This window comes from Haliotis asinina, chromosome 15 (assembly GCF_037392515.1).
Source record: "Haliotis asinina isolate JCU_RB_2024 chromosome 15, JCU_Hal_asi_v2, whole genome shotgun sequence".
Taxonomy (NCBI): domain Eukaryota; kingdom Metazoa; phylum Mollusca; class Gastropoda; order Lepetellida; family Haliotidae; genus Haliotis; species Haliotis asinina.
Genome location: NC_090294.1, coordinates 24974885 through 24996263, shown reverse-complemented (window position 1 = coordinate 24996263; position 21379 = coordinate 24974885). Strand labels below are relative to the sequence as shown.

The 21379-nt window shown below is 40.8% G+C and overlaps 1 protein-coding gene across 1 annotated transcript in view; it reads left to right on the top strand.

The window, feature by feature from the left end:
* The window catches only part of LOC137265966 (TWiK family of potassium channels protein 18-like), a 77192-nt gene that overhangs the window by 46538 nt on the left and 9275 nt on the right, over positions 1 to 21379 (top strand). Inside the window, exon 2 of the mRNA XM_067801454.1 lies at positions 14651 to 15151. Within this exon, the coding sequence (XP_067657555.1) occupies positions 14651 to 15151 (501 nt within the window). The remainder of the gene's footprint in view (positions 1 to 14650; positions 15152 to 21379) is intronic.

The following is a 21379-nucleotide window of genomic DNA, read 5'->3' as shown; positions in this document are numbered from 1 at the left end:
AATAAATAAATAAATAAATAAATAAAATCTCTGCTAAAAGAGTCCACTGTACGCTTCTCACTATGTCCTAAATAACTGAATCGCTATCAAATGAAACACTCCGGAACATGAGTCTCATTAACCTCTTCAGACAGTGACCAATTATTCAGCCGACCTTAATTTTGTCTTGTGGAAGTGAAAATAGACGCAACAAACAACTCTGGTTACACTGAACTCCAATTCCTCGTTTCATAAGAAAATGGTATTTACTAGTAATTTTGATACTTTCATAACACCGTATTTCTATATTTTATGTCGAGGTTAAGGCAGCACATCTTACTCGTATATAAGAAATCACGGAATGGCCCTGTTTCATAAGGTCGTAAACTGATTCACAATGCATCTGGCTCGATGGTTACACCTGTTATGTTTTGTTTTGTTTTTTTTGCGCTTATTCAGTGTAATTCGGTAACGCAGAAATTTGCTGAGTGTGGCGTGAAATATTTTTAATAAACAAGATAAAACAAACAAACGCCACGTGACTACCTTAATCTGCATAACAATGTATTGATATTCTTCTTCCTGCCGACCCGATGTTGACCTGTCACATGCATGTCACGAACATTAGATATATGTAGATAGATATAGGATATTTATATAGCGCACATATCCACGTACTACATGCTCAAGGCGCTGGTACATTTCCTTCGATCACTGGATGTCAATCTCTCAACAGCACATCGTATAGGGTTGTGTACTGTACACTAGGGGTTGTTACGACACTGAAAGCGTCTGCACACAATGTTGACTCCAAGGTTTTTACACCCGGTCACAGGTGGGCTCGATCCCGACACCTCATCCTCACTGGATCACTGGCCTGGCGCCTTAGCCTGCTCGCCCACCGCGCTTCATTGTGTGTCTGAAACACAAATATAAGTCCACTACTAAGGCAAAGGCGACATATACTGAGGGACACAAATAAGGGAACACCACTTCATGGCAGTGTTCCTTAATATATCCTCAGATTGCCTCCCAGAGCACTATTCAAAGCTGGTGAAGAAAACTAGACAACTTGTGGCTATGTTTGATTCTTTCAGTTTGTCTGATCAGTTGATGTGGCTCAACACTTTTTATATTTAGTTCTCATAACAAGATTCACAGCAACTGTTTGACTTGATTTGTTAATCAGTGTCAGTCAAGGGCCTTAATTCGTTCGATAACAGTTCACAATATCAATCACGTGATCACCTCGTCAAGAAGCGATTTCTGGAATATTGCAGAGTGCGGCTTTAAACCTGAAGCAAAAAAAGTGTAGGTTTAATAACTATAAACTTCACTCCTGGTGATGAAACCTTATCGCTGCTGATACCGTTATGATGGAGATGCGATACAGTTATATCCAAGACTAGCTGAAGACCAAGGTCGTTAAGTGTAGAACCGTACTCTTGTGGCTTGATGAATCCTGTTAAGAACAGATTACTTGGTACTCACTGACTTTTCAACTTTGACTTTTCAAACTCATGATCCCTGTATGAACATGGTGTAGCTAAGTCAGATACTATAAAAGTGCACTCGTTTACGACTTTTGGCATCGGATGTGAACACGTGTTGGATATTCGATACATTACACACCCGCAAGGAAAACACTTTTTAACCAACTCTGACTTAATAGCACATACTGACTTCATAATTATATTATAATTATATTTATACTACATTCTATCAAATAATTTTGGACGTAACTGGTCGTTCGTAATAATCGTAACAGGGCGTTCGGGGCACTGACCCAAACATGTATGTTTCCCCAGATGAAATAGCTGGTCCAGACAGACCCCTCGCTTTCGCTTGTTTCGTGTTTCGCTTTCCTTGCTATCATTTTAATAAAGATAGCACCTCTATGATTTGACTTGTCAATATCTTCGACTTTCTTTATTCTCGACGTCGACGTTTGATACTGAAATTGTCTCCAAAGCTTTGCACTGAAGAATGCCTTATTTACCAGACTATAATATAATTAAAATCAGATTTCTGATTCTGTTCTGATTTTCGACAATAGGATGCTCGTCACGCATCAAAACTACTGTTGTCATTATATCGACAGTTTCCGCATGAATGCATATAACACTGGCTGCCGCTAACCCATGACAATAGTGTACGTTCGATATCGTGCAGTTTCCCAATGACGAAATATATAACTTAAACTTTTAAAACATCGCACCAAAGCCATCCAAAATTAAATATGAGGTATCTAATTTACAGTTCGACTACATCAAAAGCTCCAAACAGACCAAGTGTGTCCCTTAACTGATGAGCTCTAAATGACGGTTTACCTTGCATGCACTCCCGTGCTGTGCACAAAGGGACTTGTTGACACAGTGATATTAGATAATGCATGATTACATCAAGGTAGGCACTCAGGTGATGCACTCAGGTGATGCACTCATGGCGGATTCCTCTAATTGTTACGTGGTTGTGGGCTAGCCTGTTGGTTGAAGCATTCGCTCGTCACGCCGAAAACCCTAGTTCGATTCCCCACATGAGTACAATGTGTGAGGCCCACTATGGGTGTCACGCGCCATGATGTGGCTGGAATATTTCTGAAAACGGCGTAAAATTAAACCCACTCACACTAATCTTTACCTACAAGTACAATGAACCACAGAAATAGGTGATTTAAAGAGGTGATACAGCCCTTACACCGCTCCATTACAAAAACCCAATCTTCCTTAACATACAATAATGTATTGTCAATTATAGGTAAACTTGAAGGAAGTTATTATTTTGAGTATGTGTTGGTCTGGTTTTGATGCCAAAATGTCAGCATAAGTTATTGAATTATACTGGACCACGTCCAGTAATTGTGGTCACCCTGAAGACACGGGTTCGATTGGTGCAGTGTGTGAAACCCATGGTATTCACCGCCGTGATAGTACTGTAATATTGATTATAGGGGCGTAAACCATGGTTACTCACTCACTCTAGTAGTCCCAGTTGTGCTCGACATTCTCCGTACCGCTCAAAATGTGTCTCTGCCCTTGGACATGTGCGCTTATTGTTCGGACGTGCAGCTCCCGACTGCTACATTGTATTAATTACACTAAAACATTTGTTGATCAATTGTACATCAGGCAGTTTCATAAAACTGGGAAAATCACGCTGCTTAGAGCAACAACCACTGTACAGGAGTTCCCCAAGTGGAACGATTGCTGCGACAAGTGTGGTGTGTTTAATCCATGATTTTTTAACCACAACAGTTATCATAAATGCATCAAACAGTTATACTTACTATTAAGTATAGATACAAACATAGATACATTTACAACCCGTGAAGATCCGGGTCATAACTGATCTTCAGCAACCCATGCTTGTCGTCAGAGGCGACTAACGGGATCTGGTGGTCAGGGCCGCTGACTTGGTTGACACATGTCTCAGTATAACGATGCTCTTGGTGTTGATCACTGGATTGTCGGAAGTGTGGCGTTAAACAACAATCAGTAAGATACATTTACAACTGTATTCTTAAGCCTTAAAGTCCTTGGGCTCGTATTTTCTGTTTTGTCCAACGAAACATGTGAGATCTGTGCTTTCTATAGCTTTGAAAAAACAATGAGACTCTTTCATGCACGACGTTGCTGTCAACCAAGACGGTTTTGTCCTTTACAAAGTCAAGGCTTTTGAATTAAAGATGAAACAGGCACCTGTTTAACACTTGAATGTCTTTTTAACCAAGGGAGACCTGATACGTTTCCTTTTTATTCGTCACCCATAAGATAGTGTCTTCTAATTTGTAGAATTAATCAATAATTACTTTTGAATTAGTAATGTACGAACAGATTTTGTTTGTGTTGAGACGAACTTGAAAGTGGGCAAGTGATTGAGGATGTTCAACGCTTCTTGAACAGTTCCACCGCGGCGTCAGTTGATGTGGCACAGGTCATATGTGCGGTTTTGTTGTCAGCTTTAATTATATGCAAGAACTCACTGATGTATTGCTTGAATAAATAATGAAATAATATCTTTGAACCAACAAATAACCGCGAAAAGAAATATTACATCTGTTGCATGTGCTATAGAAACTAAACAGAAATCCAAGAAGAAAATTCCCAGGAAATAGGATTCGTCTTAAAGAAACATACGGGGAACCCAAAACAATTGTTAGCTGAGGGAAGCTTAACTTATTTTACAAGGATTTATTTAGACGTAATTTTTAATGTATTCTCTAGGGTGTGGGGCACAACAGAATGCCGAAATCATATTTTCTTCTTTGATTAATATGATTTAATTTTAAACGACTGTTCATCTAGATACATTTAATCTAAACAAGATCTAATCCGCGACAGACTGCATAAAGAACGTTGTATAAATGTCGGTCCATGATCTCTAGAGAAGCTAATGTCTGTAAAGTGAGGGTCTAATATGGTTTATTCAAGAGCAAAGCATTATTAAACAAAAGCTGATACGAATGACAGATGTTAACTAACTTGTTAGTGTGTAATAAAGGAGGTAAATCAGACAGTTTAAGCGATTTGACAATATAATCGCATCTGTCGATGATCCAGGTTAGAATTGGTCTACAGCAACCCATGCTTGTCGGAAGAGATGACGGGTAGTCATGCTCGCTGACATTGTTGGCATTTGCCAATTGTGTAGATCTATGCTCACGATGTTGACCACTGGATTGTCTGGTCCAGATTCGAGTATATACAGACCGTTGCCATATAACTCGAATGTTGCCGAGTGCGACGTTAAACAACAAGTGAACAACGACAACATGGCCGACACTATCACGTGACAACGTCATTTTGAATCAGGGACGATTAGAGGTGTGTCCTCGGTGATCACTTAGTACTTATTCACATATTTCTATAAAAAAACATCGAATATATTCACAGACTGCTGTAGAATACTGAAGACTGTCACTATAGAGGCAATTTCTTTGGTGTTCATCGTTTTGTTCACTGTGATGGATCGCAGCCAGATGTTCGATCGCGGGCATACAATAATTCATTCTTTTAGGTAAGAAAATCCAAATATTCAGATTAAAATGTCTCAATGTTCAGGAAAACACGTTTTTTATCTATTGAGGCTATGAAACGCTAGATGGTTTTGTGGAGTTTTGAGAAAGTATCCCATCAATGTTTACATCTTTCCAAGAATGAAATATGCATGAACGTCAACCTACTGCATCTATGAACGTAAATGTCGCAATTATTTGATCGGCCTCTCGTCTGATTGAAAAGCAGTGCATAGTGGAAATTTCACGTGACGATATTATAACCCAATAACACCGGCTTTTCCAAATAAATGCTCTATAAGATTTTACACGGAATGGCTTATTTACTGTTATGTTTGTCTATTTGCATGATGTAGACTGGTTTGAATTAATTGAAAACAGATATTAACCCACAGTCACAGAGCAGTTCTGGAACAGGAGATCTGAGTGTGCGTGCGTGCTTGCAGGCATGCATGGGTACGTGCGTGACTTAAGCTTTTAGAAATATTCCAAAAATATCCGAAATGGATTGCACTCATTGTAGCGACATGAGGATTCGAACACGGACCTTCGGCGTGAGGATTGAACGCTATAACTACTAGGTTAACAAACCTCCCTTGAGAACGAAATATTTACATGCTATACATATTTGTATTTGATACAGCGGAACAGCTTCAGATGCAGGCAGTCTCGACCACCCGGTGTCATTACTCCGACCGATGATTCATCTGCAGCGGACCTGCTGATCTTGGCATCAAGTCAAATGTCTTATTATATTTTTTTCTATTTCCATGTATATCTTCATGCATTTATCACAGATATCAAATATCCAGAAGACCATTTACGGTTCTTCGTCCATGTTTACTGTTATCATTCTACAGCTGTCAGGAAGGCAGACATTCTCAACATAGAAGAGTCCCGAAATGCTCTTAGGAACGGCAGGTATCTGCCATTTAAACAAGTCACGCGTAGGTCAAGCCCTTCTTTGGAACGGCGACTTCTTAGCAGATGCTGATGCACCGGTACTGAAACACATCCTGCAAAAGACGCATGTATTATATGGTCATATCGACACTGCAGACTAGTGAAGAACATTGTCACAATCTAGCATATTGTTCTTATATCCTTATGTTCACTGCAGGGTATTTTTACCATATTTATTTCCATAGTTTACTTAGTGCATGCAGATTATACATATTGGTAACCCGGGAAGATCTGGGTTAAACTTGGACATGAATCCATGCTTGTCGTAAGAGATGACTAACCGGATCGAGCGGGCAACTCACTGTCCATGGTATCCCAGCTGCGTATATCGACGTTCATGCTGTTGATCACCAGCCTGTCTGGTCCATACTCCTTCATACTGCTGGAATACCATTGCGTGTGGCGTTAAACAAACTTGGTAATGCGTGGTGGTCATTCATCTGTGTATCTTGAAATCTCTATATACCAGAAACTTCATCTTCCGATAGTACCATGTATGCCAAGGCGCATTGTGTTAGGTGTCTGTGGATTGTAGAAACCAATAATGGCCTTCTGTGGATTGTAGAAACGAACAATGGTGTATAGCTCATTCATCTTTATATAGTGAAAGCCCATTTATTCCACCTCACATTGGGGACGATTCCAGAACGTATGCATGTATACAGTGATCGTTATGTGCGAATTTCTTGGTAAAATTCGGATGAACAGCTTTTGACAATCACCATGCCCCAAGTTATGGAAAGGCAATGGCCACAAAAACATCAGATATGTATGCATGTTTTTTATCTTTATCAGAAAGGCAGCGATGTCGCAGAACAGTCAGGCTGGTCTGGTAGAACCTCATTTCCACTGCATATGACGCGAATTACGTCATACGTCGTGTCATAACGTCATGTCATTCCAGCGTGACCTTATGTATTGATCTCAGAAAGATCGCAGAGACGTGTTTATTTACAATGAAGAATGAATGAGCCACTGGTACCTTAACACAACCATGAACTTAATGGTGCGTGTCGGTTTCAAGCTGTAGACGTTGGGATTTCCACTTTTGTAAAGATTCTATAAAGCGTCTATTTCAAATCGACTGTGTCGGGGTCTGATCCTTTGTGAATGACTGAGAAGTCGCTCGACAACTTCAAAGAATCGTGCGAGAAAGGAACATGAAAATTGAATTACCACTGTCTTGTATCGTCATGCTCAATTTGTGTCGGCACTATTTGAAGGAACTGCATAATGCATGAAGCTCCTCACACCTAGTCTGTCTGCAACCTTGTCAGGAGATTAGGAACTGAAGACGTTACAGCTGCCATTGGCATTTTCACTTTTAATTGAGTCCATTGCATGCAATTGCACTGACGGTAGAAAAAGAATATCTATTCAAACAAATGGGATGAACGCCTCGGCCTACTGATGACCTGCAAGTAGGATTTTCTCTCTTGCTTTTTATTCTTAAAAGGCAAATCTATCTTAGCGAGCAGTACACTACGTCAGTCTGTTTGAGGGTCATTGTGTTCTTTTTATTCATATTTTTAGAAAATTAAGCTGCTATTTATTACCTGATAACTTGTGCAAGTCTCTACTGCAAATAGCTCCTTGGGATTCTGGGTTGGATTTGACACCAATAGTCTGTCTCGCAGTCCCTGTATGTTAGTAAAATATATTTAAACTGCGAGAAATGTCTAAAATCTGGCGTTGTTAGTGCCTTGGTTCAGTTTACCGTGACACGGTTTACTTGTTTTCCTGTGTGTCACAATGCTCTTTCCAGGATGCTATAGCAGCATACGATAAATAAAGATGTATAACGACAGATAACAACGACGGAAATGTATGGTCTCACTTATCAACCGGACCTGAAAGAAATCTGAACACTGGTCGACAGTATCATTGCATCCATGTCTGTACATGTATGTATGTATGTATGTATGTATGTATGTATGTATGTATGTATGTATGTATGTATGTATGTATGTATGCAGGGAGTAGATAGATAGATAGATAGATAGATAGATACACAGATAGATAGATAGATACATAGATAGATAGATAGATAGATAGATAGATAGATAGATAGATAGATACATAGATAGATAGATAGACAGATGCATGTATCTGGTATTTCTGTTTGGAAGTAAGATAATTCAGTTCTGGATAGTTTGATAGTTTGAAAAAGAGAATGACCAATATACTGACTTCTGTCTGGCAATGACACAGAGAAAATGTGTACGTCATGTTATGTCTGCAGATTCATTTCCTTACATAATACAATTGCCATTTCATTCATTCGTTCGTTCGTTCGTTCATCCCTTCGTTCGTTACGAGTGGTCACAGATGAGTCATATCTGTCATTTTTTACTATTGAAACCTGTTACTCTAGGTTTCATACTGAATGCTCTGATGTCATAATCCTTAACAATAAAATGAACAAGGTAAAAGTAATGTCGCTATGCGTATTATGCATTTATAATTTAAAATATTAAGGAAGGGGGGTGTCTCAACACATTCACTCATCAGACTGACATTCATATAGCACTTCAAGTAAGCGTTTGAAATATGTGCTTGGCGTTTTGACCATGAGTGCTCCTTTAAGTTTTTTTTATCTTCTAACCCATGATTTACCAGCAGGGGATTTATTTATCATGGCTATTCAAGCTATTTTAGAAACAGACATGCTGGCAGATACGTCAAGAAACCTAAGTGTCTCCTTCGAAAAGCAGGTATTTTCTTGCGAAAACATCCGTTTTTCAGGGCATGTGTTTCTGGTTAAAATCAACCTCTTGGGACTTGGGGTTAGATAAGGTGCATCTGATAGCTACTTGATTACGTCATTAGTTGTTTTATGACGTCACAGCATTTCATCGATGTTGATCACTATAGTGTCTTGTCCAGACTCGATTATTTACAGACTGTCGCCATATAGCTGGAATATTATATTGAAGTGCGACGTAAAATTAAACTCACTCACTCACTCACTAATATTCAGAACCTCTTACGGACGTTTGGGTTTCCGCTCAGTTATGAAATATAGCTAAAAGCGGCTTAAACTATACTCACTCACTAGCTTTTGTCTAATTTACGAAACATGTAGTTCCAAATGAGCATTATGTAGACCATACATACTCACTCACTCACTCACTCACTCACTAACTAACTACATAACGATAGCAAAGCGTACCGTCACGGTATCGTTTCCCATTGATTATTTGTATCATACGAAATGGTCAAACCTGCACCGTTGTCAAGGGGTAGCCCAGTAGTTACAGCATTCGCCATGTCAAAGCCCTGGGTTCGATTCCCCACATACAATGCATGAAGTCCATTTCTGGTGTCCGCCTCCGCGATATTGATTGAATATTTCGAAAAGCGGCTTAAAAAACATTATTCACTCACTAACATTTGTCCAACTTACCAACACGTAAATCCAAATGAACGTAACATATGTTTTCTACGCCACAGGCAATAACACCGTTTCACACATGGGTGCATGTGGCTGGCATGTTTTGGTCATATGTACAGCATGTCTTTAATACAAGTGCTATCGATCGTTGCGATCTCTCCAAAACCTGGCCATTACAGTAACATTGAACCTAGTGTGTTGATAACGCACGACAAATGGTAAGGTGGAACCAGCAGGGACCGTGGTAGCAGTTGTCTTCATGTCCCCTGGCATCCACATGGACGACGAATACGAAATTCTGCTGCGCGGTAGGTTATTTACAAATAGTACATGTCAGTAATGTATTTTATCACGAACACGGACCAGCGGATTGACCTACTTCTGTTTATTACACTGCAGTTGTTGTTTTTTGCTATTCGCTGGTTACATATGGCGTCATTATCCACATAACAACGACTCGACTATTTACCGGTCGCCATGTAGTCTGTCTCACAGTCCCTGAACCACATTATTTTCCTTACTGCCTAGCCCTCCTTGCAATGTTAAAGCCCAACCTGAGACAGGTATAGAATTCTTCAGGTTCTGAATCTCCCTTCACACTTCTTTTCAAATGTTTGTTTCTATCAAAATTAAGTATTTTCATCTGTGTCCGAAGCCCGGAAAGCTGTTCACATTATCGACCACCGATTAGCTCACTTAAGACTTGATCCTTGCAAAGTATAACGTAATATTTTTCTAAGAGATACCCAAATTCGGTGGCCAAAACATCTGCAGAATGTAAATTGTGACTGGTTATGTAATCATGATATATGAACTCGCAGTCTCAATGATTCAAGTTGTATCATCTGTGTTCGAAGCCCTGAAAGGTGTTCACATTATCAATCATCGGTTTTCTCACTTAAGACTTTCAAAGTAGGTGTTATAAAGCTATGTTGACATTCGAGATCATTCACGTACAATTGCATGACTACCCTGTAACCCATGGAATGTTTTATTTCCCTGTTTAAAATTTAATTTATTTCAATTTTTCCATGTGAAGCAACGTAGTCCAGCCTTGTGTAATACGAAATATATGACATACATAGATCCCACTGCAATGGCGCAGGAAAATATGTATGAGACTAATAAATATAGCATAATACAAACAAAAGACTCATTGTACTTAACTTCGGGACGATATCGATCCGGACACACCTGCTGCCTTTGTTGGCAAATCTATGATTGATCTCTGTGACGTTAAACATGTCCAACATGAGTGTGACCTGTCCGTTGACTATACTTGACGTTAAACATGTTCAACATCAGTGTGATCTATCCGCTAACATGACGTTAAACATGTCCAACATCAGTGTGACCTGTCCGTTGACTTTACATGACGTTAAACATATCCAACGTAAGTGTGATCTGTCCGCTAACTTTACATGACGTTAAACATGTCCAACACGAGTGTGACCTCTCCGTTGACTATACATGACCTTAAATATGCCCAACATCAATGTGACCTGTTGACTTTAAATGACGCTAAACATGTACAACATGGGACGTTAAACATGTCCATGAAGGGACTGGGAGTAGGGGTTGCAAGGCGGGAGGGTTCACCTCCCGGTCAGGCCCTTCCATGGAATGCATTGCGTAATGGTGTTAACCAAGCGCTTGACATTTGGGGACAATTTTAACGCTCAGCTGGGTAGGTCGCGTATTGTGACGACATTTACATTTATTGTGGAAACGAAATGAATACAATGTGCTTAGCCCAAAGCTAGTATCCAAATGCTATCCCTGAAATATTGCTGAAACAGTGGAAAACCTGGCCCACACTCACCCAATAACCCACTCATCAACGCACCCACCCACTCACTCACTCTCTTAATCACTCACTCACGTAATCATCCACTCACCCTCTCACTCTCCCATTCACTGACAAACTCACTCGCTCACTCGAAACTCAAACATACACACTCGATTTTTCTGACAGCGCAATACTGCGAGGCATATCATTACTTAAAAAATTGTAACGGCATTGGCTATGTAAAGGTATCGTATAACTAATGGGTTTCCGTTCAGCGGGTCGTATTACCAGTATTTGGTATCCAGGTATTGTCCCGATGTCATGTTACAGTCAATACACTGTTGTCGATGAATAACAGCCCCGGGGGGCATGCCCTTTATTATTTGCTTGTTTGTTTGTATGTTTGTTTGTTGTTAAGCATTTGAAAACAGTCCGGTAAATGACGACGGTCTGTGGATAACTGAGTCTGGACAAGAGCATCCAGTGATTATGTGTTTGGATACAGGACTGGGACGGGTACTCCGGTACTTAAATTCGGGTCGGGTACAGCTGGATTCGAGTTCTGTTTGTTGGGATCGAGTACTCGGAAAGGGAGAGAAGTCAACAATGACAAGGGCACATAGTAACTTCTTTTTCATTATTCTGACGTAACACGCATTTACATCGTTGGTGCTGAGGTTATTGACGACGGCAATTTATCTAAGCAGTGAGTAGTCAAGTTACAGTTATAGTTGGAACGAAAGGTTCTGTGTTTTAATGAGGAATGGAAGTAATGGCATAACTAATTATATTACAGACATACATTCAATAACTTGAGATCAGTTCTTGACACCGTTTTAAGTTTTCAATAATAATCTCTGTCAAATCGCGATTGAATTTCCAGAAAGTTGACAAAAGCACTGTATTCATTACATTTCCGGGTACTCGATTCCGATTCATGCCAGAACACGATTCAATTGTCTTTCCTTCCCGTCCCAGTCCTATTGGGAAACGATGACATTCATTCAGTTGCATTGACAAGCATATTCTATTTTTGTGGTAACACTTATCGCTGTAATTTTATTTCACTGTACACCAGGGGCGGCGAGGTAACCTAGTGGTCACGCCAAATACCCGAGTCCGAGTTTCCAGATGGATACAATGTGTGAAGATCATTCCTCATGTCCCCCGATATAAAATTGCTGGAATAGTGCCAAAAGCGACGTAAACCTAAATTCACTCACCCACTGCACACGAAGGTTTGGGGGGCATATCATCTAGTGAGTGTGTGAGTGAGTGAGTTTTATGCCGCTCTTGGCAATATTCCAGCAACAGTACTGCTGATATCTGCTTCACATATTGTACTCACGTAGGGAATCGAACCCAGGTCTTTAATAAACAGATAACTTGATTCAAACCCAAAAGGACCGCAGATGAGAATTTTGCTTCTTATATAGGCACCGCAGAAAGGTCGGGGCGAGAGCGAGTATAACATAGTTTAGGGACTGTCAGACAGGCAAATCGCCTGTTACAGTGAGTTCTACCAGATAAGACAGAACGTCTGACAGATGGGACTCATTTCAATCAGGTTGCCATGTCAGCCTCAGACGAATCCGCCTGATATGTTCTCCAGCATATTTAGATGAGCACATACACTGCTGGCAAAATAATGAGTACCCTTGAAAAATTGATCTGACCGAGAAATAATCCTACTAACAATGTAAGGCTGAAGACAGTTGGCAAAAAATAAATAACTAAATAAACTGCACGCTGCATTAATATCATACGGGAATTTAGATTTAGTGATAAAGAGGACCATACTATATCACTTAGACCTGCTCAAGCCTCTAAGATAATACTCAGTAGTTAAAATGACATATAGATATAAATAACAGACTTGGGTCCTGTCCTTTTGCCTTGACTTTCCTCTGCATGGATTTAGTAATCAGTACATCCTTGGAACAAGGTTATAAGTCATTACATACCGCCAGACTTGCTTCAGTTATAGGGGCACCGTGACTCCGTTTTGTCACGTACGCAGTTTTCTGGCCATCATTTCTTTGAGATGCGCAATGCACTGTGAGCGTCATATTTTTTGGACCCCGTTGATGTGGAAACCATGGTTTTGAGGATACATATGACATTATGGTTGACGGGTATAAGTTGTTTATCCGGTAGATTTCACAGGATACGGGACCCGTCAAGCTTCTGGTCAGAATTGTAACCAGTAACCTGTGCTTGTCGTAAGAGGCGACTAACGAGATCCCGTGGTCAGGCTTGCTGACTTGGTTGATACATGTTATCGTGCACCAGCTACGTAGACTGGTGCTCATGCAGTTGATCACTGGATTGTCTGGTGCAGACTCAATTAGTTACTGATCGTCGTCATATCGCTGGAATATTAAATAATAATTAAATTCATTCTGTCAACTTCTATTCTGAAGCCTACAAGAAGAGACTTCTGGATGCATGTAAAGTGTGTACTTATGTTTCTTACGTCATATTTCCTGTTTAATTCACCCATTGTGAACATGGTTCAGTAACTGAACGTTTGAAAGAGATCGCTGAGTAAAGTATCTTGTCTGGGACATCATGATACTCTCAGTCCATACACTTAATCGGAGCATAGGGCAATGGCTGTGTCCCCCGAAGCGATGGTGACACAAAGCTAAAAGCGGCGTAAAACCATACTCACTTTCTTATCGTGACCGTATGGTGTGTTTCTACTATAGCATAAAGGGGTGGAGATATAGTCTAGTGGTTAAAGCTTCGCTCGCCATGGGTTCGATTCCCTTACTTACAAAAATGATGAGCATTTGGTGTGGTTAAACAGTTCGTTCGTCACGCCAAAGATCCGAGTTCGATTATCCATATGGGTACATTGTGTAAAGCCCATTTCTGGGGTTCCCCTCCTGATATTGCTGGAATATTGCTAAAAGCAGCATAAACTCACTCACTCACCATAGCGTTAAGGTTAAACTTTATAACGTCCTACGTCATTTAAGCCTTTGTTCCCACACGCCGTGAGGTAGCATAAATGCTAACACGCCTTTTAACATAAATGTCAACACGATGTTAACATTATGTAGACGATTGTAACTAAGATATGATGCTGCGAAGATATACAATGTGTTTCATCAAAACCACGCTGACGTCATAAGTCTTGTCTCAACACTGCTCACACGAATGTACAAAACCATTCAAACTGTACGTGTCTCTGTCGCAATGGTCGTGTTTTCCAACAACAAATGTCAGGGTTGTTAATAAGCAATTATCACGTGTCCCGCTAGGATAACCCTACACCTGTTGTTCTTTTGAGTGCAATTACCCAGAAGCAACTAGAACCGGTTCTTACATTAGTATACAAGCCGTCTGCGAAATGCACTCAGCCAATATGGCTTTTACGATCTACTTCTCAATATGACAACCGAGCATCTGTGGAGGTTCTACCCACAGAAAACAGACACAACGAATTACCATCACGTGTAGTATATAAATATTCCTTACATTTTTCTTTCAATCATTGTTGCAGACGACAGCGCACGTGCGCGGCTAGCAAACGATTTAGATGACGGCTCATTCACAATGGAAGAAGAAGACGCTTCCGGTTTAGCGGAAGGCAAGGATGGCAAAACAGCAAGCAAAGCTTGTTTTTTGAAGATTAAGAAGATTCTGAGGACTATTTACCGAGCGGTGTCCTCCGTTGTGGGATTGTTGATCCTCTTGGCCGTGTACTCCGTCATTGGTGCTGTGATATTCCGGGCTATAGAAGCTCCACATGAAAAGGAACACCGTGACAACATAACGTCCAACAGAGAGGAGACTCTAGAGGTACTCCAGGAACTATCATCCAATTTAAGTCGAGGGCTGGTGAACCAAACGCAATGGAACCTCATGGCTAAAGGATTGCTTCTGCGGTACGAGGAGACGGTGGTCATTGCTCAAAAGAATGGCGTGGTCAACTCGACCAGTACTCCCACGTGGACGTTCTGGCAGTCCATGTTCTTCTGTGGAACCATCTACACCACGATTGGTAAGTGGATCTTTTCTGATTTTAAGAAGCTTAAAATATGCACGTGGCTTTTGTAAGATGTGTCCTGTTTGTCTTTAATACCAAGCCCATTGTTTTCAAAAGAATAGAGGAAAAGAAGAGTGTCTGTAATCCCGGTTATCGGGTCTTACTGGAGTATCCACCGTTGAATTGTCCTCCTCCATTAATGTTTGTCGTAAGATTCGACTACATCTGATCTAGTAGTTAGACTCGGTGTCCTAGCTGTTTCATCGTATACTCGATTACTGGGGTCAACGCTCGTGATTTTAGACTGTGACGTAATGGTCATTGGTGATGTTAGCTATGGTGAGGGGAAGTGATATGTGTGCTTGAGTGCACGTGTGCCAATCAGGATTCAAGACAGTCCTTCTTTGGAGGTCGGCAGATGATGTAGAATCTGCCCGAGAGCTTCTCCCTGCTAATGCATTTGAATGACAGTATGCTGTTTACCTACGACTGATAACAGCGAGTCTATATTTCATGTTGTCGGATAATGTTTTACTGTCAGTATTAAGCCAGCCATTTATCTCATATTATGGTCTGATGTACATTCAAACCGTTAAAGGCGGTGGGGTAACCTCGTGGTTAAAGCGTCCGCTCGTCACGCCGAAGACACGGGTTCGATTCACGCCCATTTGTGGTGTTTTCCCCGTGATTTGCTAAAAGCGGCGTAAAACCAGGCTCGCCCAGTCCCTAATCCCAGTTGTGTCACTCTGTCTGGCACTGATTCACAGGAGACAAGTCACTGTGCAGTTGCCTGTGCCCGCATGATGTTACTAATTATGTCAGTTGGCTGTCATGCCTTTCGCCAAACTGGTGATATCTTAGACCTGCCTGAATTTATACTGACCAAACCAACACGCCATGATTTAGCTAGAACACTGCGGAACACTAGAACACTGTTCAACCCGATGGAACACCAGAACACTGTTCAATCTGGCGGAACACTAGAACACTGTTCAACCCGGCGGAACACTCTTCAATTGCTGTTTAACCTAGTTTCCTCACTCAAGATCACTTCAGTATTAAGCTCTTCGAACACCTGTTCATACGCTGTGACCCCTCGTCAACTCTAAGTCAACTCTAAGTCAACTCTAAGTCAACTCTAAATGTGAGATCATTAGCATAATTTTCTAAAGTCTCGATACCCTTTTCACAACCACTAGAATTCTCTCGTGAGCAAAGAAGTATCTATAATAAGCAATATGAAATGACAATCTGCAATGTAGCCATACCATATTTAGTATTGCAATTATTAAGACACAAGATCTTCACATGGCATATCAAGTCAAGTTAACTAACACATGAAGGTAGCTTACAATTCTGAAATCTTCGATTACAACAGAATTACCTCCTTGACATAATGGCCTTGGGCGTCGCTCTGTAGTTTTTCATGCAGGTTTGCGAGATGTGGTTTAAATACTGCTGACGTGACTGCTAACCTAATTGTTTTCACTCTTTCCACATGGGTGAGTGTCTTTAGTTGTAGCAATATTCCAGCAAAATCAAGGCGGGGACACGAGAAAAGGGCTTCACACTTTGTACCCATGTGGGGATCCGAACGTTCTTAATCCAAATAACTGCGTTAACAATTGCTGTTCTAATGCTTAATAAACAATGGTCTTTGACCAAAACAGATGAAGAAGAATTTTGCCGCCGTATTTATACTTAATGACACAACGTCAATGAGTGAGTTCAGTTTTACATCGCTTCTAGTAATATTCCATCAATATCACAACAAGGGGGCCAAAGATGGACTTCAAACACTGACAATGACATGTACATGAGGGAGTTATCAGTGTTTGAATCTGGCATCTTAATGTCAGAGACGGTATACTGTTATACACTTCTTACACAAACAAAGAACACGTTGTACGGCACAATACATAGTTGAGAAATGTCAATGTATAGAGTATCGATCAGCACTAGCAGCAGGAGATAAGGTGAGCTCTCGTCCAAGAGAAGATTTCTCCCAAGACAAACCATACAAACCTCTTTAATCTAAACACCGTCGATAGTGTTAATTTATTTCATCTATGTCCCTGATTCGGGATTCTGATTACTTTTTCATGTCCCTCATTCGATCCATAAATTTGATAAGCTAGATAATCACACATGCAGGGGACAGTGGGCTGGCCTTATGGCTGAGATGTTACTTGGATTCGATTCTCCTCACAGGTACAATGTGTAAAGCCCATTTCTGGTGACCCCATCGTCTTCTGCTAGAATATTGCTCAAAGCGGCGTAAAACCATACTCACTCACTCGCAAAATGTCAACACGTGTCTACATGGCCCTTTGACTAATGGAACAACTGTTATATTCACTAGGATGCTTAGAGTGGCAAAACTGCCATATGTAATTAAGTAATAATGTCAACAAACCAATCTACTTGTTCAGGCAACGTAATGTCACGGAAGTAGTTGCCATTTGGCACTGAAACTGTAGCCAATAAAGACGTTGCACCAACGCCCTAATTTGTGGAATCTGTCCTTTGACGTAGGAGGTGAAGCATTCGGATTAAGTACCAGGTCTCAACACGGTGGAATGAGTACAGTAGCTCTGAATACAGCTTTGACTACGCAATACCATTTAGAATGGTCAAATGTAACCATTCAAATGTCATATTTGGGATTACAATTTCTCAGTGAAGTAGATTCTAGTACTTTTGATGCGTTGAGTCCCATTCGGGACACAAACGCTTCGGAGGCAGGCACCCAATCGACACCTAACCCGTTCACCCACCGCGGCTTCCACCGCAGACTCAACCCAACAAAAGTGCCAGAATCTATACTTTCCTGGGAAAGTGTTATCCCAAATATGACATATGTTACATGCGCTTTGAATGTGACAAAATATTTAAGGGAATAATGCACTTTGTTATGTGTAGGGTAGAATTGTATTACGGTAAATTGTAGATGATGGTCCAATCTTGTTTATGTTTGTTTCCTTTACTTAACCTATTCCCGTTGCACGCAAATGTGTTGTATTCAGTGTTAAGACGTGTCAACAAGTCAGTGAGCCTGGCCACATCCCGCAAGTATGGATTGCTGAATACCAATTCTAACCCTCATCTTCACGTACATTCGTGGTAACGCTGTGTCTGTTGACCTTGTGTATTGGGAGTGAATGTATTTTTACGCCACTCTTTGAAGTGTACTCCAGTTACAACGTTGCTTGGTGAAATACATAAATTGGTAAAACTGTTGTATTATTCGAACCCATGATGATGTCATTGATAACAGGAATATAAATCTTTAGGTGACAGAGATTTGAAACGGATGTTTGAGTATCTTGAGCATGTCCAAATCCTTTGATCGCAGGTCAGTCATAAATATTTAAGATCCACAGCGCTTCAAGACAACACCCCTTTATGTGTTTAAAAAATATCTACCACTGAAGGATGAGGACGCTGAGGTAGTTAAGTGGTTAATGCGTTCGCTCGTCACACCGATGACCGGATTTCTGTTTCCAAAACGGGTGCAATCTGTGAAGCACATGTCTGATTTATCTCCCCGTCGTGATATTGCTGGAATATTGCTAAAAGCGGCTTAAAACCATCTTCACTCATTTACAGAATGATGAAGCCTCGTCCTTAGGCCCATCGTTACATTCAACTTTAGGCCATGCCACAGGAGAGGCAAGTAACAATCCCAGGAAGGCTGTTGCAAAAAAAAAAATGAGCAAAAAACACGTGTGACGGTTGATGTCATGGGAATTTTGGAATCACTTCGTTCACACAAGTGTTATTTTCAAATGCTTGTTTTATTACTTTCTCACACAGACGTCGGACCCACATAACGCCTTCACTTCTTTCTGTAGACAAGAAGTAACTTCCTCATACAAGAGCAATGTTTTGACTTGTTGTCATTATAGAATGTGCAGGTTACGAAATGTAGATGTGAGCTGCAATTAGGAGCAACAACACGGGTCCCTCGTGCACAATGTTATGAATAAATGGTTTGGTTGAAAAATTGCAATTTAAAATTTCTAATGGCTGACAATGAGCATTTCGACTTTAGTACGTAAACATCCGCTCACAGGAAAACTATGAGCAAGATTAATTTTGCCAAATGTCTGCACTCTAATCACCTTCTTCTGCCAAGAAATCCGCTCTGACGAGGAACCTGCGTTTGTTGGAAGATTACAAAAAACGCTGCCTAGAATTGGGAAGCACGGCCCTTCTCGATTCTTTCATGAGAACCATTTTACTGTTAGTGGCGTGGTATAATGCATGAAGAGGTAACGGTAAATGTGAATCTATAAATGTGGCTCTGGAATTCGCTGAAAGCATCGTGAATGGTTCTAGTTTCAACACAAATAATCTGGGTCGTTTTTCTATCATTATTTGTGGTAGCCATTATATGCAAATGATGGGAATACACTATCCGTGAAAGTATGAAAACCACGGACCCCCAACAGAGCGCTTCGCCACACCGGATTCCAACAGATGGCGATGTCGTCATGCACCACACAAACAGGACACATTGACCTACTTCTCATGTGTTCAACAGGTTGGAACAAGGAAGAGAGTGGGGAACACAAAAACAGGGTAATTGTTGGAGTGCCTGTATCATGCAGCAGGAAAACTGTAAACATTGATTGGTACGCTCAACACACACGTGGAACACGACCATTCAGGAAATACATATGTGTGTCTATTTTCTGGCACCGTTTCTAAAAAAGTGTTTCTTCTGATTTTATGAGACGGGTGATGGATGTTTAGTTGTAGAGACGCGTTGTGATAAATGTCGTAACAAATAACATATTTTTCGGCACCATATGAGAATACAGTACAGTACATGTTACACGCGTACAGTTGATCCCGTCTATGAGCTGATCCAGGAAATTTTAGAGAGATAGAGGGAGGGGGGGGGCGGTGAGGTATGTGTGTGTGAAAAGGTGGTGGGGAGTGTTCCTCTCTTGGCCCCTCCAACGTAAGAAAGCAATATTCAACGTCCTTTTAAGCCATTTTCCTTGGATATCTATAGATAGGGGCAGAATTGTGATTAAAACGTTCTCTCGTCACGACGTAGACCCGAGTTAGGTACAATGTGGAAGTCCATTTCTGGTGTCTTCTGTCGCAATATTGCTGGAATATTGCTAAAAGCGGCTTAAAACTAAACTCACTCACTTATTCCGCTGGAACACCCAACCCCAGCCCCCACCCCCACCCCCCATCTCCCGCCAACGAAGGTGATTTCAGCTGCGTTCGCTTTTCGACACTCTATACACTGACATTTGACATTGACATTTCCCGACAATGTGTTGTTTCGTTTTTTGTTTGTGTATGAAGCGTGTAACTGTATAATATCTCTGGCATTACCAAGCCAGATCCAAACACTGATAACTCCTCCATGTACGTCTTTGTTAATGTCTAAATTAAAACATTGAGCTGGTCATGGGAATCGACTGAATGGGTGGGTCGGTCAGGCTCAATGATTTCATGTAATCGTGTTTCACTTTTTTGTATAGATCGATGCTCATGACGTCAATCACTGCGTTGCCTCAGACTTATATATAAAACGAGAAGTGGCGTTAAAAAAATAAATATAATAAACAGCAAAAGAACGGAAGTTTTGAAAAAATGAAATCTCATAAAACAAACCTTCATCTTTATGTCTTCTGTTTAAAAAAATTGACAAAAGCCGGGGATGCGTTTCTTTTTGCATCAGTATATATGTAAACAAATACTTGATGTATGACAATTTCAGGCAATTTATATTGTCTCCAATTGGAACCAGGAGTTCCTGATATCGCGATTGAAATATATTAACTGTAGCACAAACAAGAGCTATCTTGTAGGACGATCTTGGAACACTCCACGTCATTAAAGTAATTAGGGCACTCGTACACTGATGTACATAATTATGTCATATCAGCTATGTTATCACGTGTGTTTCAGTTATGAAATATTCATACATCAGCACGGAGCAATATGTTATATAAGTTTACGGCACCCTGGATATCTGGTTTGTGGTATATCTTGTAACAGGGAAAAGAAATCGTTTACAGTGTCCCGCCAAATCGTCTTGTGCGACCACACAGGTTGCCCGAGATTTGCTCTGACTGGAATCTTCAGGCAGTATCTTTGAGCTCCAGTTCTGTGTTGGCGTTTAGTGTGTGTTTCTAATAACACACTAGCCTGTATCTCCTGAAGGGGACGGATAAGGCCAGGTTGCGTACTGGCTTCTGATCAACATGGGTCTGT